Source organism: Salmo salar, chromosome 12 (genome assembly GCF_965601325.2).
Source record: "Salmo salar chromosome 12, fSalSal1, whole genome shotgun sequence".
Classification (NCBI taxonomy): domain Eukaryota; kingdom Metazoa; phylum Chordata; class Actinopteri; order Salmoniformes; family Salmonidae; genus Salmo; species Salmo salar.
The window spans coordinates 62,573,921-62,596,478 of record NC_138302.1 but is presented as its reverse complement, the minus strand read 5'-3'; the positions used below and the strand labels follow the sequence as shown (position 1 = coordinate 62,596,478).

General features: G+C 41.5%; 1 protein-coding gene across 8 annotated transcripts in view; it reads left to right on the top strand.

Moving 5' to 3' along the window:
• LOC106565410 (E3 ubiquitin-protein ligase NRDP1) overlaps positions 1 to 22,558 on the top strand; it is a 30,056-nt gene that overhangs the window by 372 nt on the left and 7,126 nt on the right. Inside the window, exons 1-6 of one of the 8 annotated variants that reach the window (XM_082959190.1) lie at positions 16 to 217; positions 1,771 to 1,910; positions 2,288 to 2,396; positions 10,669 to 10,784; positions 15,256 to 15,527; positions 17,143 to 17,278. In XM_082959190.1, the coding sequence (XP_082815316.1) occupies positions 10,695 to 10,784; positions 15,256 to 15,527; positions 17,143 to 17,278 (498 nt within the window). In that variant the 5' untranslated portion in view covers positions 16 to 217; positions 1,771 to 1,910; positions 2,288 to 2,396; positions 10,669 to 10,694. Of the gene's footprint in view, positions 1 to 15; positions 218 to 477; positions 728 to 1,770; positions 1,911 to 2,287; positions 2,397 to 10,668; positions 10,785 to 13,084; positions 13,437 to 15,255; positions 15,528 to 17,142; positions 17,279 to 22,558 lie in introns of those variants that run through there. The other 7 variants (XM_082959191.1, XM_082959192.1, XM_014132514.3 and 4 more) reach the window with 7 other exon arrangements.

Here is a 22,558-nt window from a genome sequence, read left to right as displayed (position 1 = left end):
GGTTCTTTATCTGAGAAGGGAAACTGCTCGTACCGAAGATAGGTTGAGTCAACTGTCTATCAACGATTTTACAATTTGGTTGCTTAGCGGCGTAGGCTGGACGTGGAAACGTGGTGACAGGAACCAAGAAAAATATATATATATTATGCTAACCCAAACGTAATTTAAAAGGCAATATAACCATTGATTGTCATATCAACAGGTAACGTATCAACAGGTATCGACGACATATCACTAGAGTTGCTCTCTATCTGCTTGTTTTCTTGTGTGATTCCAGCTTGTGCCAGTTATCTATCTACCTGTAGTAACTAGCTAACGTTAGCTCACGTACGTAGTCAGCTGTGGCTAGCTTGATTCGTTGCACATTAGCAAGCTGTCTCGTCAGATTTTCTGATCGGTATCCATCACTTATCTTTCCTCTGTTTGCAACTGACTACTGTTTGATAGTTAGCTAGCCAGCCACATACCGACGGCTGGGAATCCATTTTGAAATGGTAAGGATGATTTCCGTGTTTGCGTAGCTAACTAACGTTAACGTTGCAACAGTACAGTGGCGGTCGGTTCCGTTTAAGATGAGGGAGGACGATAAAAGCTGATCTAGGGTGTAATTAGTTCAACAGTTGCAAATGAGAGTTTCTATTGGACAAATTTGGGGATATTTGTTAGCTTCTGTTTTAAGAAATGTTTTACAACTGAATCTGCAGAATGGATACACCCCTGATCACAGGTAAACACAGTTGACTTTCATAGTAGCCACATACAAACAGCATGATCACTTTGCTCCTTGTAATTCCTTTTCGAGTCTACGTGCTCTCCTCCCGTCGCTTGTGGACTTAAGTGCACAACACATCAGCTCTCTGACCAGGCAAAAAAAACTTTTCCAAACCTTCATATCATAACCGCTACGCACAGCCTACATCGTCATTACCATATTATCTAACTTCATAGTCAACATAGTTACTAGAATTAACGCATTAGGAAACCCGCTACAATCATGCAGTACAGTCAGCAAACAGTTTAGCAGTTACTTCAGCAGGCCCCGGTGGCAACAAATTAATAAATCCAAAAGCTTACCTTGACTTGGAAGAGTTCCAGTGTTGGATAGCCAGCTAGCTAACATAGTATCCCTCTCAGTTTGAGCTGGGTGTTTGAGTTAGCTAAACTAGCTAAGTAAGTGAAATTGAAGAAGAAAAATACTAACAACTATAGCTAACTCTCTCCCTCTTGCTTCTCCTTCATTTTTGAAGAAATTTGTATTTCTATCTCTGTGTCAACTGCTCACCACTGCAATGCAGTGCTAGCTAGCTGTAGCTTATGCTTGCAATACTAGATTCATTCTCTGATCCTTCATGCTGCAAGAGCTCTGATAGGGTGGAGGATGTCCTCTGGAAGTTGGCATAACTACTGTGTAAGTCTATGGAAGGGGGTGAGAACCATGAGCCTCCTATGTTTTGTATTGAAGTCAATGTTCCCAGAGGAGGATGTAAACTAGCTGGTGCTACCTTAGAGTGCTGTTGAGGCTACTGTAGACCTTCATTGCAAAACATTGATTTAATACATTTTTTGGTGACATTAATATATTTAGTATAGTTTTATCAAAAAAAATATACATTTTTTTTTGTTTCACTTTTTATGAAATTCACTGAGGAGGATGGTCCTCTCCTTCCAGATCTGAGGAGCATCCGCTGATTGCTAATCATATTGTAGACTGTCTATTAAGTAAATTAAAGGAAAAGTAACAACATTGCATAACGTTACTGTTTCTCCCAGACGCATTTTCTGAGGACGTCATTACCCTGGCCCCAGGTTGCTCCTCTCACCTTCCCAAAACTCTGCCCCTGCGGTCTGTGGTCCATATTTTAAATGAAGAGGAGGGCTGAGGATTCTGGCCCAAGGAAGGAAAGACACCGGTGAGTGGACAATAAGGTCAAATTGCTGTTTGTACACCAGATAATGTTATATAACCAAATATTTTTGGTGTCCATTACTGGACGTTAGAGGAAAGCCCCATTCAAGCCTACGCCATTGATTCTTCAACTAACCTGGTATTGGTGATACTCTCTTCGTTCTCGATTCTGGAAAACCGTTATCTTATAAATGTCTGTGTAAAGTTGTAGGTAGTTCTACAAACACCAGACACAACTCGGAAAGATTTTATATATATAAAACTTCCAAATTTATAAGAACTGTTTTCCCTAATCGAGACCCAAGAGTATCACCACTGTACGTTTGTTTATGTGTAACTCTGTGTTGTTTTTGTCGCACTGCTTTGCTTTATCTTGGCCAGGTCGCAGTTGGAAATGAGAACTTGTTCTCAACTGGACTACCTGGTTAAATGAAGGTTAAATAAAATAAAATGCCAGGTTACATAGGCAACACGTGGGTTTCAAGTTTGGGTAAGCTATTTTTCACCATAAAAAATTCACCTTTTATAATAAAGCATTCCAATCATCCTCGCATTTGCAGAATTATTTAAGATGTGATTATATTTTTTCTTTTAAAGAGGCTAATGGCTCTGTGGCCAAATCATGCGTTCTAGTGTAGTAGCCTATTTTGAATGATTTGATTTTCTTTAAGTAAGCAAATTATGCTATGCAATTACTTTAGGGAAACCTTAGGTTCCCCTAGCCTTATGGAGGCACTGCCTATGCCAGGTTAGTTGAAGAATCTATGTAACGTGTAGTAATGGACACCAAAAAATCTTTGGGTTATATCACACTGGCAAGAGGACAGACATGCACACATGGAGAGACACAGATCTGGTACTATTTCAGATAATTGATTACTATAAAGTCAGTGATTCAGTTCATGTTTAACATGTTTGGCTTTATACGTCTCTGCAAATCTTGCCATAAGATACCGACCCTACCGTAACGCATGTTTACACTGAGCTGTACTGGAGTTGGAACGCCACCATGGTTACATTAAGGCACCGTGGAGCCGGCGTGAGATATGGTTCAGACAACGTCCCTCAAAGCGAGGATGGGATACAGTCCCTTTAGAAAGTATTCATACCCCTTGACTTATTCCACATTGTGTTACAGCCCGAATTCAAAATGGATTAAATATATACTTTCTCACCCATCCACACACATTACCCCTTAATGACAAAGTGAAAACATGTTTGCAAATTTATTCAAAATTAAATATAGAAATATCTAATTTGCATAAGTATTCACAGAATGCAGAATGGTGTCGGTGGTTACATTACAGCCTTATTTGAAAATGTATTCAATTGGGTTTTTTCCCTGAATCTCCACACAATACCCCCATAATGACAAGGCAAAAATGGGTTATTTGACATTTTTGCAGATTTATAAAAAATAAAAACTGATATCACATTTACATAAATATTCAGACCCTTTACTCAGTACTTTGTTGAAGCACCTTAGGCAATGATTATAGCCTTAAGTCTAATTGGGTATGACATTACAAGTTTGGCACATTTGTATTTGGTGGAGTTTCTCCCATTCTTCTCTGCAGATACTCTCAAGCTCTATCATGTTGGATGGGGAGTGTCGCTGCACAGCTATTTTCAGGTCTCTCCAGAGATGTTCAATCGGGTTCAAGTCTGGACTCTGGCTGGGCCATTCAAGGACATTCAGAGACTTGTCCCGAAGCCACTCCTGCGTTGTCTTGGCTATGTGCTTAGGGTCGTTGTCCTGTTGGAAGATGAACCTTCGCCCCAGTCTGAGGTCCTGAGCGCTCTGGAGCAGGTTTTCATCAAGGATCTCTTTACTTTGCACTGTTCATCTTTCCCTCGATCCTGACTAGTCTCCCAGTACCTGCCGTTGAAAAACATCCACACAGCATGATGCTGCCACCACCATGCTTCACCAAATGGATGGTGCCAGGTTTTCTCCAGACGTGATGCTTGCCATTCAGGCCGAAGAGTTCAATCTTGGTTTCATCAGACCAGAGAATCATGTTTCTCATGGTCAGAGTCCTTTAGGTGCCTTTTGGCAAACTCCAAGCGGGCTATCATTTTACTGAGTGGTTTCCGTCTGGCCGCTCTACCATAAAGGCCTGATTGGTGGAGTACTGCAGAGATGGTTGTCCTTTTGGAAAGTTTTCTCATCATCACAGAGGAACTCTGGAGCTCTGTCAGAGTGACCATCGGGTTCTTGGTCACCTCCCAACCAAGGCCCTTCTCCCCCGATTGCTCAGTTTGGCCAGGCAACCAGCTCTAGCTGGTTCCAAACTTTTTCAATTTTTAAGAATGATGGAGGCCACGGTGTTCTTGGGGACCTTCAATGCTGCAGATTTTTTTTGGTACCCTTCTTCAGATCTGTGCCTCCACACAATCCTGTCTCAGAGCTCTAGGGACAATTCCTTTCGAGTTCCTAGCTTTGCTCTGACATGCACTGTCAACTGTGGGATCTTTTTATATAGACAGGTGTGTGCCAATCAATTGAATTTACCACAGGTGGACTCAAGTTGTAGAAACATCTCAAGGATGATCAATGGAAACGGGATGCACCTGAGCTCAATTTCAAGTCTCATAGCAAAGGTTCTGAATACTTATGTAAATATGGTATTTCTGTTTTTGCTTGCTTTGTCATTATGGGGTAGTGTGTAGATTGATGAGCATTTCTATTTATTTAATCAATTTAGAATAAGGCTGTAACAACTAAATAGGGAAAGTTAAGGTGTCTGAATACTTTCCGCATGCACTGTTTGGACTTAGTAATGTGATGTATTGGATTTGCCCCAAACATGACACTTTGTATTCCAGAGAAGATGTTAATTGCTTTGCACATTTTTTTATAATGCAGTATTACTTTAGTGTTGCAAACAGGATACATGGTTTGGAGCTCTTTTATTCTGTACAGGCTTCCTTCTTTTCAATCTGTCAATTTAGTTAGTATTTTGGAGCAACTACAATGTTGTTGAGCCATCCTCAGTGTTCTCCTATCACAACCATTAAACTCTAACTATTTTAAGGTCACCACTGGTCTCATGGTGAAATCCCTTAGCGGTTTCCTTCCTCTCCTGCAACTGAGTTAGGAAGAGGATGCCTGTATCTTTGTAGTGACTGGCTGTATTGATACACCATCCAGAGTGTAATAACTTCACCAGGCTCAAAATGATATTCAAGATCTGCTTTTCTTTTTCTTTTACCCATTAGAAGTAGGTGTTCTTCTTTCCGAGGCATTGGAAAACCTCCCTGGTCTTTGCGGTTGAATGGTGTTTGCAATTCACTGCTTGACTGAGGGACCTTACAGATAATTTTATGTGTGATGAGATGAGGCTAGTCCTTAAAAAAAATCTTGTTAAACACTATTATTGCACACAGTGAGTCCATGCAACTTATGTGACTTGTTAAGCACATTTTTACTCCTGCACTTATTTAAGCTTGCCATATCAAAGGGGTTGATTACATACATTTCAGCATTTTCATTTTTTATTAATTTGTGAAAATAATCAAGTAAACATTCACCTTTGACATTATGGGGTATTGTGTGCAGACAGTGACTTTTTTTTTTCTCTCACTTTTAATACATTTTGAATTCAGGCTGTAACATAACAAAATGTGGGAAAAGTCAAGGGGTGTGAATACTTTCTAAAGGCACTGTATGCCACTACTCCAAATTGTATCTTAATCCACACTGCTCCATCGAAAACATTGAAATACTGTTAGTTTTCATGGAAAACTGGCTTTTCGTCATCTGCTAGCTAGCAGTAACCACCTCGGCCATTATGAAATTGTTAGTACTAACTGGAATCCTTGATGTCCCCAAGGATTTCCGACAGCAAGGACCATTAGCTGACGCTGCCATTGCAAAATGGCTGCGTTGGCCACTGCTAGCCAGCATGAGGACAAAAAGGGCAGTTTTCTGGGAAAACAAGCAGTATTTCAATCTTCTCGATGAAGCAGTGTGGATAAAGTTAACATTTGGAGTACAGTGGCATATCCCATCCCTGCATTGAGGTATGTTTTCTCGCGCGGGCTCCACGGTGTCTTAATGTAACCATGATTGAGTTCCAACCGCAGTGCATCTGTGTAAACGTGCATCGAGCATAACGGTATGTTCGGTATCTTTTGGCAAATGCAATCCATCCTCCCAACTCAATGGAGTAGCATTTGACCAATCCAGGTAGTTATTTCAAAGTGCACTGATGCCTAAGAAGTATCCACACCATAAATATTAACCGACTGACTCAAATCAGTCTTATGTAGCAAAATGTTAAGTTGTTTTTTACATTGGATAAAAGTAGACTCAGAGCTACAAAATGGTATATCTTACACTGCATCTGAGGAATAATGGGAAAGTAATTATACTTTGAAAGTTGACAAACTTGTAAACTCACTTTTGAGAATGTTCTTTCAATGTTTTTGTACCTACTGGAGAGCTCTCCTTTGTCGACACCCATTCAGCATTGTTCACACCCGCTTAAGCCAGCCCCACCCATCTCTTTTAAGGATTCACATGTGAGGTCATGTGCTAAAAAGTGAGTAGTGTAGTAAAGATTAAGACAAAGTAGCCTACGATAAGGAAAAATTCCAGGTAAACAAAGTGTCCAGATAAAATATTTTATGAATTAGATGATGCTTACCCAGGCACACTTGTCTAAATTGATGGGTCATGTGAAAGAAATGCTATAACCCCCAGCCAAATGTTACTTGCATAGTAGCAATATCAAAAATAGATGTGATGTCCATAGCCTCTTCGTCACAAAACTCCCTGATCTTCTCAAAAACATAAGTTTGTCGAGCTGTGTCCAGTCCAGGTGGTGCTTGTACAGGCAGACCATCTATGGGAGGAAGGATGTCAGCGTTGCGCAACAGCTGAAACCTGGTCCCGACTGAGTCCGAACGCTCCTTGGCGAAAACACCAGGCTCCAGAGCATCGAAGCTGTAAAACAGGAAATGAAGACATTACAAACTTGCACAACATCAATTCACCTCCCAAGTTTAGATAAGAAGAAGAATCTCATGCAATGAAAATGATATTCACCTGAAGCGCTGATACTGCTTGATCTGTGGCAGTGGCCTGAAGTACGTAGTCAGGTGTTGTTGGCAGCCATAGCTTTCCACCAGCACCGTACCATCCTCCAGTCCAACCAGCTGTGGGATGTTGACCCCTGTCACAGTGCTGTCCTTCACAACACCAGCAATCTCAGTGTTCACTCTGGTCTTTCTGAAGAGCTGCTTGATGAGGCCAAAGCACCAGTCGGGGTCAAACTTGGTGTGGCCTGTGAATAGGAAGTGAAGGTCCAGACTGTGGTGGAGCTTGTGCATGATCCGCCAGGCACAATACCAGAGCACAAATCTGTTCTTGTTTTGGCCACTGCAGTTATCACAATTCAGGTCAACACGTGTTTTTCCCCAACTGTGCATGTAGTTGACTGCGCTGCTGCCTTTGCTGGATGACATGCCTTCATCATTCAAGTAGTTGACTTGTTGTGGTATTCCTTCACAGCAGACACCAAACAAGCCAGACTTGCGAGGAGTTAAAAAGTAAATGGGACCTGGCATAGGGTCAGAAGGGTAGTGCACCAGCAAACAACAAAAGAACATTTAAGATAAGTTAATGAAAATCAAATGTAACGTAAAACCTAACATTTTTTTTATGCATCATTATCAGGTAAGTTTCACTTACCTACAAATGTGCAGAGCAGCAGCACTGCATACAGAAACGACATAATCTTGGAAACTAGAAGTACGACTACACGTACCTCTGGAAAATACAGTAATAATGTGAGATCAATAAAAGTAGTGCCAATCATGTTGGAGGTCAATTAAATAATCAAAACTTGTTTATGCTTTACATACCAAGTGTTGTCATCGAGTCCTTGTAGAGACCCCACACTGCTGCTTTTGTCACATGGGATGGCATCAGCTTTCCACCAAAGTGTGTCCTGGGTGGCATCCTGGTAACACGATTGCATTATCCTCCTAGTAGTTGTTGAAGTTCACCACTCGCAAGTCCTCATGCTTCAGGTGTAACAAGTGTTTGCTTGGGCCAGCTTTTTTTTGTTGATGGGAGGCATTCGACCATTCTCCATGTATGACTGGTGGAGGAGAGTCAGGTGTGTTCTACTGGTGCTGAAAGACAAATTCCAGATTTTGGCATTATTATACAATAGATAGCCGTAATCACCGTCAGACACACCTGGCTAACTTGATGGGTCATGTAATCATCTGGCGAAGTGGAGTCTTTTTATGTTTAAACCGATTTTGTCACAGTTAGCTAAAGTTAACCAAATAGGTTCAATGTTAGCTAGCTAACATTAGGCTATAACTAGAAATACGAAATGGCATTCTGAGAACATTACTACACATGGCTCATAAACATAATGTGAGCCAGCCATCTAACGTCAGCTAGCTAACAGTCAGCTTTAACTTGGTCTTTTGTTTATACAGTGGTTCTTCCTGTAAAAGTTGCGTCATACTGCAGCACACCTTGCGGGCTGCCTCAGAAGTCGATGGCACGTTATTTAATTGTCAGCTATTTTTGCCATTAATGCTAGTTAGTGCTAGTTTGACCACCAGATGGCGTCTTTGAGAAGCATTTGACAGTCGTCGATATTGGCTGTACTAGAGAATTTGAAACCTTTTTTTAGTAAGAACATAGTATATGGGATTGATTTTAATAAATGTAGCTTAATTCATTTGATTTAATATTATGGTGTTTCTATTCCAAGAAAAACGAAAAACAAAACCCTCAGGGTTTCCGTTAGGAAAATATAGAGCTGTACAACTTGACAGGTCGGGAGTAGGCTACAGTACTAAGAGCATAACATTTCCACACCCTAATTGTAGTCTAACCAATACCCAAACAAAGATTCAGTGAAAATACAAATCTCATTGATTTATCAAGACCAGTCCCCATGCTTGTCTCAGAGCAGAGCTGTCTTGACCTCTGAATGCTGTCTTTTCCCCCTTCCACTTGCCTCTTCCATTCATTTCGAAAAAAGTATTTTCCAGTAAGCATAATCGGTGCTCTAACTCCCCCTTGCGCTGGTCTGGAGCAGTGACGCAGGGTACCATACTAAACCACAAATTTCCTCAAAGTCCCGCAGAATAATCTAAATTTTTAGTTGCGCAACCACTGTACATGGAGCTAGCTAGCTATTAAATAAGATGTCGTTTCCGTTGCTTGGCCCGTTGTTGTGTCAAGTCACTCTAGTTCACACTGACGGTGTACAATGACATAATCATCATCTTAAGCTTTAGCTCTCACCCAAACTCTGACCATTTCACTCGCTCTAGCAGAGCTGGTTAGGCTGTTTTCATGTTATCCCGAGCGTTGGTGACGAACTGTGCTCCTGGCAACAATTTTAATTACGCTTTTTTTTTTTTTTTGCCAACGATTACGGACACCAGCCATATTAAGCCTGTGTTGAGCGTTCGTAAATTCATTAGTTATTCTGCGCTCTTGCACACTCGGACGAGAGTGCTCTGAAACAGTTGTTGCAGTGAAGTTCTATTGAAATGGATACTTGCATAGTCAAGTCTTTCTGTTAAGTTTTAATACGTGATTCATAAATTTAAAAAAATATGGGTTAGACAGGATTACCTACTGACCAGCTCAAATAGACAAAAGTGTTCTATATGGCAGACCAATCCAAACTCATCTCTCGGCATGTCCAGCCCACTCATTATCTCAGCCAATCATAGTGGGAAGGTTGCTGGCTTTTCCTGTGGCTTAACCAACTAGGCTCGTAATTTAACAATTTTATTCGTATTTACAGATGGCATACACGTTCGTTATTAAGGCACATGAAAGTTCACGTTTACGTTCAAACGGCTCTCCTGTGAAGTAGTGACCCGCGACATACGCCTAGTTTCCTGAAACGGGTCACAAATGTTCATACTACCACTAGTCTTGGTCAAAAATAAACCCCACTTGCACTGTAGTGGGTAAGAGTCTTTTATAACCAGTCTTGACACTTGATAAACAAGATGGCTATCTCCAAAATGAAATCACCTCAGAGAGGGTGTGCAGTAGATTCTGTTAATTTATGACAAGCCCAAGCAAGACGTCTCATCTAAGTGGGCTGATTTTTTAATTTTTTATTGAAGTCGTCACTCTGGTCTAAACTGTTAAAAAGGTCATCAATGCCATTACAGTACATGCCTGCTTTTGTAACGTGGTGTAGAATGCTCATTCTAGTACTTTCCCCACTGTGCTGAATAGGCAGTGTATTCGCTTATTCAGACCTTACTTCAGTGCGTAGAGCACACAGCGTTCAAAAAGGTCACCAGCAGCAAAGACTCATGTTACCATGTTTTATAGCTGAGGATTGGCGCACTTCCCTTTTGAGGAAGGAAAGGAAAAGGCACACAAAGGCAATAGAATTCCTGTCTGTGTATCAGGTGTCCAATATTGCGCCTTTTTAGCAATGAGCAAAAGATAATACACCAAATCTAGGCTAACTAATTAATGCAAGACTGGTTGAAAAGGTGTGTTTTTTTATTTATTTTTATTTTTTACTGTAAGTAACACAGCTGTTAATTGTAGTGCCATCTCTAAGTGCCTTCCAATGTGCTGCCACATATAGGTTGTTTATTTTAAACATTTATGGAGTAATTTACTTTTTTTTTCTGTGAGTATGTTCCATGTCGACTATGATCCTGCTCATACGTGATATGTAGGCATAAGTTGTCATGTTTGATTGTATGTACTCGGTAGACTAACCATTTCCCTACCTGTGTTGCAGGTTGTAGTTGGTTCCGGTGATGTGCCATGGGCTACGACGTCACCCGGTTCCAGGGGGAAGTGGATGAGGACCTGCTGTGCCCCATCTGCAGTGGAGTCCTAGAGGAGCCCGTTCAGGTCAGTGACGTACACATCTCCGCACCATTTCAGCCATTGGATTGCATTTCGGTGGTCTGAGAATTCACAGAAAAATAAGGAATTGTCAGTGTTGTAAATTCAGTTCCATTTCAGTGAAATAGGATCTAGTACTTGTCAGCTCGTTGATCACACACCTGCTGTGCTATTTCAGTCTAAGTTTTTGCTAATTCCTCGAATGTCAGTCCTATAAGCTGTGTGCAGGCCATTTATTTTGTAGTGCTACAAAGGGGATTATAAACCAGGTCATTCGAGCCCTGGATGCTGATTGGCTGAAAGCTGTGGTATTACAGTCCATTTGGGAAGTATTCGGACCACTTGACTTTTCCACATTTTGTTACGTTATAGCTTTATTCTGAGGTAGATTAAATTGTTTTTTATATACCATTCTATTGGTTGCTAGGAATTTTGTATAATTTACTTTAAAAAACAAATTTTGAATCCAGCGTCGTTTTGTGTATCAGTTCATAAACCATGTGCCATGGAATCGGTACATCAAAAATCAGTACATCAACTAAACTGAACAACAATATAAACTCAACATGCAACAATTTCAAAGATTTTACTGAGTTACAGTTCATTTAAGGAAATCCGTCAATTGAAATAAATTAATTCTGCCCTAATCTATGGATTTCACATGACTGAGTAAGGGCGCAGCCATGGGAGGGGCATAGGTCCACCCACTTTGGAGCCAGGCCCTTTTGTGGGGGAAAATGTGTTCTGATTGGCTGGGCATTATTACAGACACAAATACTCTTCAGTTTCCTCAGCTGTCCGGGTGGCTGGTCTCAGACAATCCTGCAGGTGAACAAGACGGATATGGAGGTCCTGGGTTGGCATGGTTACACGTGGTCTGCGCTTGTGAGGACTGTTGGATGTACTGCCAAATTCTCTAAAACGACAGAGACGGTTTATGGTAGAGAAATTAACATTAAATTCTCTGGCAACAGCTCTGGTGGACCCAATTGCACACTCCCTCAACTTGAGACATCTGTTGCATTGTGTTGTGTGACAACTGCACATTTTAGTGTTCTTTTATTGTCCCCAGCACAAGGTGCACCTGTGTAATGATCATGCTGTTTAATCAGCTTCTTGATATGCCACACCTGTCAGGTGGCTGGATTATCTTGGCAAATGAGAATTGCTCACTAACAGGGATGTAAACACATTTGTGCAGAACATTTGAGAGAAATAAGCTTTTTGTGCATATGGAACATTTCTGGGATCTTATATTTCATCTCATGAAACATGGGACCAACACTTTACATGTTGCGTTTTTATATTTTTGTAAAGTATATTTTGCAATCGATATAGAACAGCTATGAATTTTTTGGTCCTTAAATGAAGCTGGAATACTTTTTAATTTTTTTTTATTTATCACAATTTTTTTAACCAATTTTGGTCTTTAATGCTGGGCCGAAAGACAAGTTCCTTACTTTCTCCCCCTTCCACTTGCCTCTTCCATTTTTGCGGTAATGCTGTAATTAGCCCAACAGCCCTTAGCCTTAGTATATTGGTCATATACCACACCCCCTCTGGCTTTACAGCTTAATTATCATATTTTCTGCAGTGCTCTTGCCGCTATGCTGTTTTTGCATTTCTGTATACAGTATGTCACTGGACTTGTAATTTGATTCTCTATGATGAAGCTCCAGTGATGACGATTCATTGCTAGTGAAAGCGATTAGACATATGAGAATAGCCCCATCTTGGCCAGGAAAGAGATGGGCAGAGAGAAAGGATAGGGAGGAGAGCTTAAAGGGCAATCTGCTTTCAGAGGGATGCTGTGTCAGCAAGGGGGAGAGAGGAGTGGACAAGAGGAAGAGCGGAGAGGACAGGACTGCGAGAGAGGACAGGAGGGAGGGAAGAAGGCAATTTGGAGAGATGAGCTCTGCATAGAGATCTGTTCGCTCTTTTTAAAGATGAGTCAAAGTGCCCAATGTTTGTAGTGATTCATAAAGATGGGGCAGAGGTGAAAGGACTAGGGTTAGAAGAAGTGAGTGGGGATGCTTAGTCCTGTTAATGTAAATGAAGCATAAGGATACTAGTATAACAAACACATCTCCCAAACTGAAACCAACTATGAGGTGAGTGGCTTTAAATAGACACTATTGATTCTACCTACCTGCAGAGGATAGCATTGTTTTGCTACATGTTTGCCCTTGGAGTAAATAGTTGCTGGTTTGTGCTTTTTATAGTACATATCACTTTGTCCAGCCTAGGCATTTCTGTGTGTGTGTGTGTGTGTGTGTGTGTGTGTGTGTGTGTGTGTGTGTCAATTTCCTGTGGTAGTAAGTGTTCTTTGTTTTGGAGTGTTTTTGTGAGTGTGATTGCATCAGTCTGTGGGCGTGTGTGTTCATGCGTTGGTAGGTTAATTCGGCAAGAAGGTAGTGTTGCAGTACAACATCACTTCCAGCCAATGTAGCCTATGCATTCTAAGCTGTCGTAGGACTTTGCACAGCGTGCTGGCAGCAGTAAAGGAATGTGGACATAACTGCCGTAGGGATTTCAGTGGACACACATACAGTATAGAGAGAGGGAGGGAATGATTGGAATTGTTTGCTTGCATCTGCACTCAGCTGTGTCTAGCGCTGCTGCTTACTCTGGCATCCCCTGCATGGGCCTGGACAGATGGTATGTACACTATCATATAGTGCCTTAACATTTTGTTGTTACAGCCTGAATATCTTTTTTTTTTTTATAATAAAATAAATATATATATATATATATATATATTTATTTATGTATTTATTTTAGTGGAATTATGTTTTTAGAAATGTTTACAAATAATAATTTAAAAATGAAAAGCTGATGTCTTGAGTGAATAAGTATTCAACCCTTTTTATGGCAAACCTAAATAAGTTCAGGAGTACACAAGTCATATCAATTACATGGACTCACTCTGTGTGCAATAATAGTGTTTTAACATGATTTTTGAATGACTACCTCATCGCTGTACCCCACACGTACAATTATCTGTAAGTCCGTCAGTCCAGCAATGCATGTTAAACACCGATTCAACCACAAAGACCAGGGAAGATTTCCAATGCCTAGCAAAGAATGGCATCTATTGGTAGATGGGCTGGTGAATTTATAAATTACACTTTGGATAGTGTATCAATACACCCAGTCACTACGAAGATACAGGCGTGTGTAGACCACTGACACACAATCTCTATTTAATCCATTTTAAATTCCGGCTGTAACACAACAAAATGTGGAAAAAGTAAAGGGCTGTGAATACTTTCTGAAGGTGCTGTACATCAGAGACCTGAGTAAAAGCTGTATAATTCCCATGCCCTGCTGAGAGCATTGACATCTTCCAGACTGAAAGAATGAGAGGGAGTGGAATAAACAGGTTAGGTGTGCTCAGAGCCATGTATTTAGAGATTTGGGCCGTTGAGGTTTCTTTATGATGATGTGTTTACATGACATCACAACGTTCTTTATGGCAGCCATGTTAGCAGAACAACATTTTTGGGGCATCTGATTCAATCACCATGGGAGCATACCAGAGTTGCCACCATTTCTTTTTTTTCTTTAGCCATGTTAGCGCCCCATTTTACATTACTTGGGGAATATTTATTGCTAGCTAACTGTCTAGAATTGGAACATTATTCAAAGTTCTAGAAGTTCTCAACTCTCTAAATACAAGAGTCTGGGTGTGCATCTGAGGGTGTGTTAGTCCCAGTCAGTGTGCTGTGCTGCACTCGCTGACCTTGCTGGAGTCAGTGCTGCTGTGTGGACTGTCCCAGGGCTGACCTGGGTGGTTATAATTTATACTCCCTCTGGGGCCCCAGTATGAATCAGCAGCACTGCACCATAGAACTCTGCTGTAGTGGAAGGAATCAGGACTAGGACTATCTGAAATGGTACCCTATTCCCTATAGTGTACTATGTTTGATCGGGGCCCTGGTCAAAAGTACTGGACTATATAGGAAATAGGGTTCCATTTTGGACTTACCCAGGGACTGCATGGGAAACGGGCAAGAAGGTCTCTGGGGAATCCATTGCTACCCAGTAGCGGCTGTAGCTGTAGCCTTGAACTTTCTTCCTGACTCACCCAGGACTGTAGTGGGAACGGCTATTGCAGCCAACAGAAGCTAGCCATCCCGTCGCTAGCTTAGCATCAGTACCGTCACCCCTGCATTGATGAGATCTTCACACACAGCAGAACTGCTATCTCCAAAAGTAACCATACTTGCTGAACTCCCTCCTTCACTGCTAATGGCTTTAGCTTTTTTATCATGCCCTCTGCCTCTTGTCATTTTAAGAATTCTTTCAATTAAAATGTCTCTTTCTGCCATGTTTTTAACAGCAAATGGTCATATATTATAGCTTTTATATTGACAGGAAAATATTTTTAATAGAAACATGCATTTTTGCCGGAGCAGGTCATTTTAGCATTTGCTCTCCATTTCTTCCTCTGTGTCTCTCCTTCTCCCTCCCTTAGGCCCCTCACTGTGAGCACGCCTTCTGCAATGCCTGCATCACCCAGTGGTTCTCGCAGCAGCAGATATGCCCCGTGGACCGCAGCGTGGTGACGCTGGCCCACCTGCGCCCCGTGCCCCGCATCATGCGCAACATGCTCTCCAAGCTGCAAATCAACTGCGACAACGCCGGCTTTGGCTGCGTTGCCGTGCTGCGCCTGGACCAGCTGCAGTCGCACCTCAGGGACTGCCAGCACAACCCCAAGAGGCCTGTCCAGTGCGAGCAGGGCTGCGGGTGAGTGGGGTTGGCGCCAAAAAAGGCGTTCACCAAAGCTCTATTTTTGGAGCATGTTTTGTTAATCATTTAAATGATATAGGTAAAGCTGTGAAACTGAATGTCATCTATATGAGGGAGTATGAGCACAACTGTCGTGTCTTTGGCATCATTAAAACTGAAGACTTATTTATCAAATAACTCTCTGTAATTATTATTATTAGGTGATCAAACTGATTAATCATGTAACTGTAACTAGGAAGTCGGGGCACCAAGGAAAATATTCAGATTACAAAGTTATAACTTTCAGATATTTTAATATCAGCTGAGGCGGGACTACAGAGTTGATAATTATAACAATTGAAATGCTAAGCCTTTGCACCTGAACGCTCACTCATTCGGGAATAATTGCAATCAATATATATATTTACGCTCAGTGTGTCGTCGGGATCTCTGTTGAAAAGTTTGTTTCTTTTGGAGAGTTTGTTCTCTCTCTCTCTCTCTCTCTCTCTCTCTCTCTCTCTCTCTCTCTCTCTCTCTCTCTCTCTCTCTCTCTCAATTGATAGTTCAGAGTGACATTCATTCATGTCGTTATAGAATAGATGTTTCGGCGGTTGTCCGTCTTTGCATTCAATGATACCGAATTCCTAGCTGCAGACTAGTAATTAATATCAAAGACTTGTTCTTATTCTGTCGGTATCGAGTCTAAGAGTTTAACCACATGGTATGTTTAAAAGTTCAGCAAGAGAAATGGATGGTCTGCAACCTTTAGCCATCTCATAATTGAGGTAAGCTTGGTCTCCTCTCAAACCTTGGCCCTCTCGTTATCGAGGTAAGCTGGTCTGGTGATAGAAAACCTAGGTGGGGGTTTTATTCAGGACATAGAAAAAGGCTGTCTCATGACGCCAGGTCCTGTCTGTGCCCCTGGGGGCCGTGCCAATGACTTAGTGAAACTTTAAACAGAAATACAATTCTCTCACATTAACATCATTACATAGCATCCCATCATCTCACAAATAGCTTCATCCTTATTCATTTATTTTATACAACCATCTCATACCTGAGACTCTTCTATAAACATGGTTATGGTAATGTGGCCGTATTGTCTCCCATGAGTTTCACAGAATTGTATCAAACGGACAGTTCGTAGCTGGATTCTTCACCGATCTTTTATACCTTTTCCAGAACCTGAATATTGTTCGGTTGTCAAGTTCGGTGAGGTGGAAGAAATTCCTTTGTTCTCTCTATGAAAACTCACTCTCTCTATACTGTCTGGCCATGAGGCAGGATCTTCTCTAGGAATTTACGACCTCTTCTGACCACAGCAGCCTGGGTGTGTGAGACAGAGGTAAGGGGATGGTGCATAGAAAAGGGCTGGTGCAGAGGGAGGGGAGGAATAGTGCTCGCTGTACCCAAAGAGGGCAACGTCATGACACAACCAAAGAGGGGGGTGAGAATCAGGTTGGGAAACTCTGCTGTAGGCTATAGGTGAGTAGTGCTACTGGCTCTGGGTTAGTGGGTCAACAGGGCTGTGGGTATAGGGTATTGGCTAAAGGTTGTAGTTTACTGGGGCTGTGGTTGGTTGGTTGCACTAAAAGGCTGTTGCTGAGTTATGTCTTCCCTCTTCCTCCCTCAGTCTGGAGATGCCTAAAGATGAGGCGTCTAGCCATAACTGCATCAAACACCTGCGCAGCGTGGTGCAGCAACAGCAGGGCAAGATCGCAGACCTGGAGAAGGCCTCTGCTGAACACAAGCACCAGCTAGCGGAGCAGGTTTGTGTGTGTCTGCATTTGTACGTGTGTCTGCATTTGTACGTGTGTGTGCATGTCCGTGCGTGCGTATGTGCAGTACCAGTCAAAAGTTTGGATACACCTACTCATTCCAGGGTTGTTCTTTATTTTCACTATTTTCTACATTGTTGAATAATAAGGAAGACATCAAAACTATGAAATAACACATGGAATCGTGTAGTAACTAAAAAAGTGTTAAACAAATCAAAAGTAGCCACCCTTTGCCTAGATGACAGCTTTGCACACTCTTGGCGTTCTCTCAACCAGCTTCATGAGTTAGTCACCTGGAATGCATTTCAATTAACACGTGTGCCTCGTTAGTTTGTGGAATTTATTTTCTTCTTAATGCTTTTGAGCCAGTCAGTTGTGTTGTGACAAGGTAGAGGTGGTATACAGAAGATAGCCCTATTTGGTAAAAGACCAAATCCATATTATGGCAAGAACAGCTCAAATAAGCAAAGAGAGATGACAGTCCATTACTTTAAAACATGAAGGTCAGTCAATCTGGAAAATTTCAAGAACTTTGCAAGTTTCTTTAAGTGCAGATGCAAAAAAACATCAAGCGCTATGATGAAACTGGCTCTCATGAGGACCGCCACAGGAAAGGAAGACCCAGAGTTACCTCTGCTTCAGAGGATAAGTTCATTAGAGTGACCAGCCACAGAAATTGCAGCCCAAATAATTGCTATACAGAGTTCAAGGAACAGACACATCTCAACATCGACTGTTCAGAGCAGACTGCATGAATCAGGCCTTCATGGTTGAATTGCTGTAAAGAAACCACTACTAAAGGACACCAATAAGAAAAAGAGACTTGCTTGGGATAAGAAACCTGAGCAATGGACATTAGACTGATGGAAATCTGTCCTTTGGTCTGATGAGTCCAAATTTGAGATTTTTCAACCGCCATGTCTTTGTGAGACGCAGAGTACGTGACGGATGATCTCCGCATGTGTAGTTCCCACTGTGAAGCATGGAGGTGTTGGGGTGCTTCACTGGTGACACTGTTAGTGATTTATTTAGAATTCAAGGCACACTTAACCAGTATGGCTACCACATCATTCTGCATCGATACGCCATCCCATCTGGTTTGTGCTTAGTGGGACTATCATTTGTTTTTCAACAGGACAATGACCCAACACACCTCCAGGCTGGGGCGCCGCCAGGGGTTTAATCAGGGGCGCCGCCAGGGGTTTTGTGCCCCATGAAAAGATATCACATTGGGCCACACCACCACAGGCCACACCAACCCTGCGCAATTGCTGTAACCACACACCTCCAGAACCCAATTGACCCGTTCAAAGCTTTAAATAGCTACCTTTGCATGGTTTCAACTCTGTTGTAGTCCAATATTTACTGTACGATATTTACTGACAGTGAGTTGTGAAAATATAACACTGTGCAGACATGCATGCAACATTCTGCATACAGTGGAATTCACTATTTGATGCAAGACTGATACCTTCTATAAGAAATGTGCTGAAGGCCATCTTTTACAGTCCACATGTCATTTTAATGGTACAATTCTTGAATGGAAATTTCTTAACATTAATGAATAACTTAAAATAAATATAACTTAAAATAAATATAACTTAAATATAAATGAACCTCTTCAATTAAAATAAATGATAATCTTTAGAATGATATAACAAACAAAATAATAAAATCAGCAGCAGGTTTTTGAACTAAGTATACCTACCAACTGGAAAATAAGCAGCTGTAAAAGTGGAAATGGAAATGAAAAGGCCTGATGGTGGCGCTAGAGGAAAGGTCAAGTGGTCACCAAATCAATATCAATTCTTCAGATTGGGGTCTTGATTGTGCACAACAAATTGTATGGCAATCCAGCCATTACTTTGATATATATAGTCTGTTCTCAGTCTTGTTCTCAGCCTGTGGGCATCATCTGTGTAGTGATCCAATATCCATAGCCATGCCATTTAACAGTTATCACTGGCCCTTACTCAGCTTTACTCACCAAGAGCCCAGCGCTGAGCCTTCTTGCTAGCAAAGTCACTAATTAAGTCTTTGAAGTCCAGGTTTCTATCGAACTGACTTTCAATGGACAGCATGGCAAGACTGCAAAGCCTGTCCTGGGACATAGTGGACCTCAAATAGTTTTTTATTAGTTTTAGCTTACTGTAAGCTCTCTCGCCACTAGCAACAGTCACAGGCAGTGTGCAAAATATACGTAAAGCAATGCACACTTCTCCAAAAATGCTTTGCATCTTACAAATTGCATTCAGGAGACCAAGAGGGGACAAGTTAGGTGGGAAAGTGGCAGCATATGCAGCGTTCAGGTGTCTTACTTCATTTTGAAACTCAGGTGTAAGATCTCTGGAATACTTCATGATCATGATCAGATTATCCTCCACTAATCTACCCAACTTTCAGAACAGAAGAAAATTATTCTACAAGTTTTGCAGTGGTGTGGAACCTAGTGTCCAAGTCACTTATGTTGTCCATAGCAGTGAACACCGTTGCTGCACTGTCCTGAGCTGTCTCCTCATGGAATCTCTTCCTTTTGCTCTAGTGGCTGTGTTCCTTGCTAAATTGAGGTGCAACATCCATTTGCGTAGCAATCAGTGTTGCCTCAGACAGGAGAGACTCCCATCCATCTCTAAGAGCCTGCATCTCTTCCTTTAAGGCTCTGATATTGGCTGCCTCTGTGTCAAGTGAGATTTTTCCTGACTGGAGAATCATATTCCTGTCCTCAACGCATTGCAGTACCTGTAATTATGTCAACTGGCATGTCATTCAACACAATGCTGCTCACCTCCTTCAGTTGGGAGTAGGGCTGGTTCAGGGGATGGGTACGGGGAGACAGGGCTGCTGAGCCTAAAGCTGTATCTGGAGGGCCTGGCACCAGGCAGGGGCAGGGACAACTGATTTAGTATGAATTGCTTGCTAAAAGTTTGCCTGCATTGATTAAATGTCGGCTAAAAGAGGAGCGAAATGTAAACACTCAGAAGTTTTTGTGAAGATATTAAGTAACTATGGACTAAGCTAACGGGTTAATTTCCACCACTCACAGATACACCCACCTTCCTTTGTGAAAAATTGGGTGACCTACTGTCGCCCTTTTCTCTCCTCTCTCCTGTCTTTTCTTTCTTTTTGTTTTTGGAAGCCAGGTTTTCTTTAGGAAGCTAAGACATGATGCTCCACTGGCTCTCCTCACTCGCAATTCACAGCCAAGTACCGTTCGCGCCTGGTTTGGGGGCAGGACCGAATTATTTCATGTAAATAGAGGAGGGGGGGACAATAGAGGCTCTCTGGATGTTTACTTTTTGCCAAAAACAAGAAAAGAAAAAGAAACCATTAGTTTTGTCAGTAATTTGTAAATAAAATATTATATTAATGATAGGTACATTTTCTTCAATATTAAATTAACCTAATGTTCTAATAATGTTTTAGGGCCCCTGTCAGTCACAGGCCCTTAGAATCATTCTAACTTTCCCCACTATACGGTGCCACTGCCTCCAGGCTGTGTAAGGGCTATTTGACCAAGAAGGAGGGTGGTTGTGTGCTGCATCAGATGACCAGGCCTCCACAATCACCTCAACCCAATTGAGATAGTTTGGGATGAGTTGGACTGCAGAGTAGAGGTCAACCGATTGATTTTTGAGCGCCGATACCGATTATTGGAGGACCAAAAAAAGCCGATAACGATTAATCGGCCTAATTTGTTTTTATTATTATTTTTTGTTGTTGTAATAATGACAATTACAACACTGAATGAACACTTATTTCAACTTAACATAACACATCAATAAAATCAATTTAGCCTCAAATAAATAATGAAACATGTTCAATTTGGTTTAAATAATGCAAAAACAAAGTGTTGGAGAAGAAAGTAAAAGTGCAATATGTGCCATGTAAGAAAGCTAACGTTTAAGTTCCTTGCTCAGAACATGAGAACATATGAAAGCTGGTGGTTCCTTTTAACATGAGTCTTCAATATTCCCAGGTAAGAAGTTTTAGGTTGTAGTTATTATAGGAATTATAGGACTATTTCTCTCTATAGCATTTGTATTTCATATACCTTTGACTATTGGATGTTCTTATAGGCACTTTAGTATTGCCAGTGTAACAGTATAGCTTCCGTCCCTCTCCTCGCCCCTACCTGGGCTCGAACCAGGAACACATCGACAACAGCCACCCTCGAAGCATCGTTACCCGTCGCTCCACAAAAGCCGCGGCCCTTGCAGAGCAAGGGGAACAACTACTCCAAGTCTCAGAGCGAGTGACGTCACCAATTGAATTGTTATTACCACGCACCCCGCTAACTAGCTAGCCATTTCACATCGGTTACACCAGCCTAATCTCGGGAGTTGATAGGCTTGAAGTCATAAACAGCTCAATGCTTGAAGCATTGCGAAGAGCTGCTGGCAAAATGCACGAAAGTGCTGTTTGAATGACTGCGTACGAGCCTGCTGCTGCCGCCTACCACCGCTCAGTCAGACTGCTCTATCAAATCATAGACTTAATTATAACATAATAAACACAGAAATATGAGCCTTTGGTCATTAATATGGTCGAATCCGGAAACTATCATTTCGAAAACAAAATGTTTATTCTTTCTTTCAGTGAAATACAGAATCGTTCCGTATTTTATCTAACGGGTGGCATCCCTAAGTCTAAATATTCCTGTTACATTGTACAACCTTCAATGTTATGTCATAATTATGTACAATTCTGGCAAATTAATTACGGTCTTTGTTAGGAATAAATGGACTTCACACAGTTCGCAACGAGCCAGGCGGCCCAAACTGCTTGCGTAAGAGAAGTGACACAATTTCCCTAATTATAAGAAATTCATGTTAGGAGGCAATATTAAGTAAATATGCAGGTTTAAAAATATATACTTGTGTATTGATTTTTGAAGAAGGGCATTGATGTATATGGTTAGGTTTTTTGCAACGACAGTGCTAAATCATCACCCGTTTGACGAAGTAGCCTGTGATTCGATGAGAAATTAACAGGCACCGCATCGATTATATGCAACGCAGGACACGTTAGATAAACTAGTAATATCATCAACCAAAATGTAGTTAACTAGTGATTATGTTAAGATTGATTGTTTTTTATAAGTTTAATGCTAGCTAGCAACTTACCTTGGCTTCTTGCTGTCCTCGCGTAACAGGTAGTCAGCCTGCCATGCAGGCTCCTCGTGGAGTGCAATGTAAGGCAGGTGGTTAGAGCATTGGACTAGTAACCGGAAGGTTGCAAAAACGAATCCCCGAGCTGACAAAGTAAAAATCT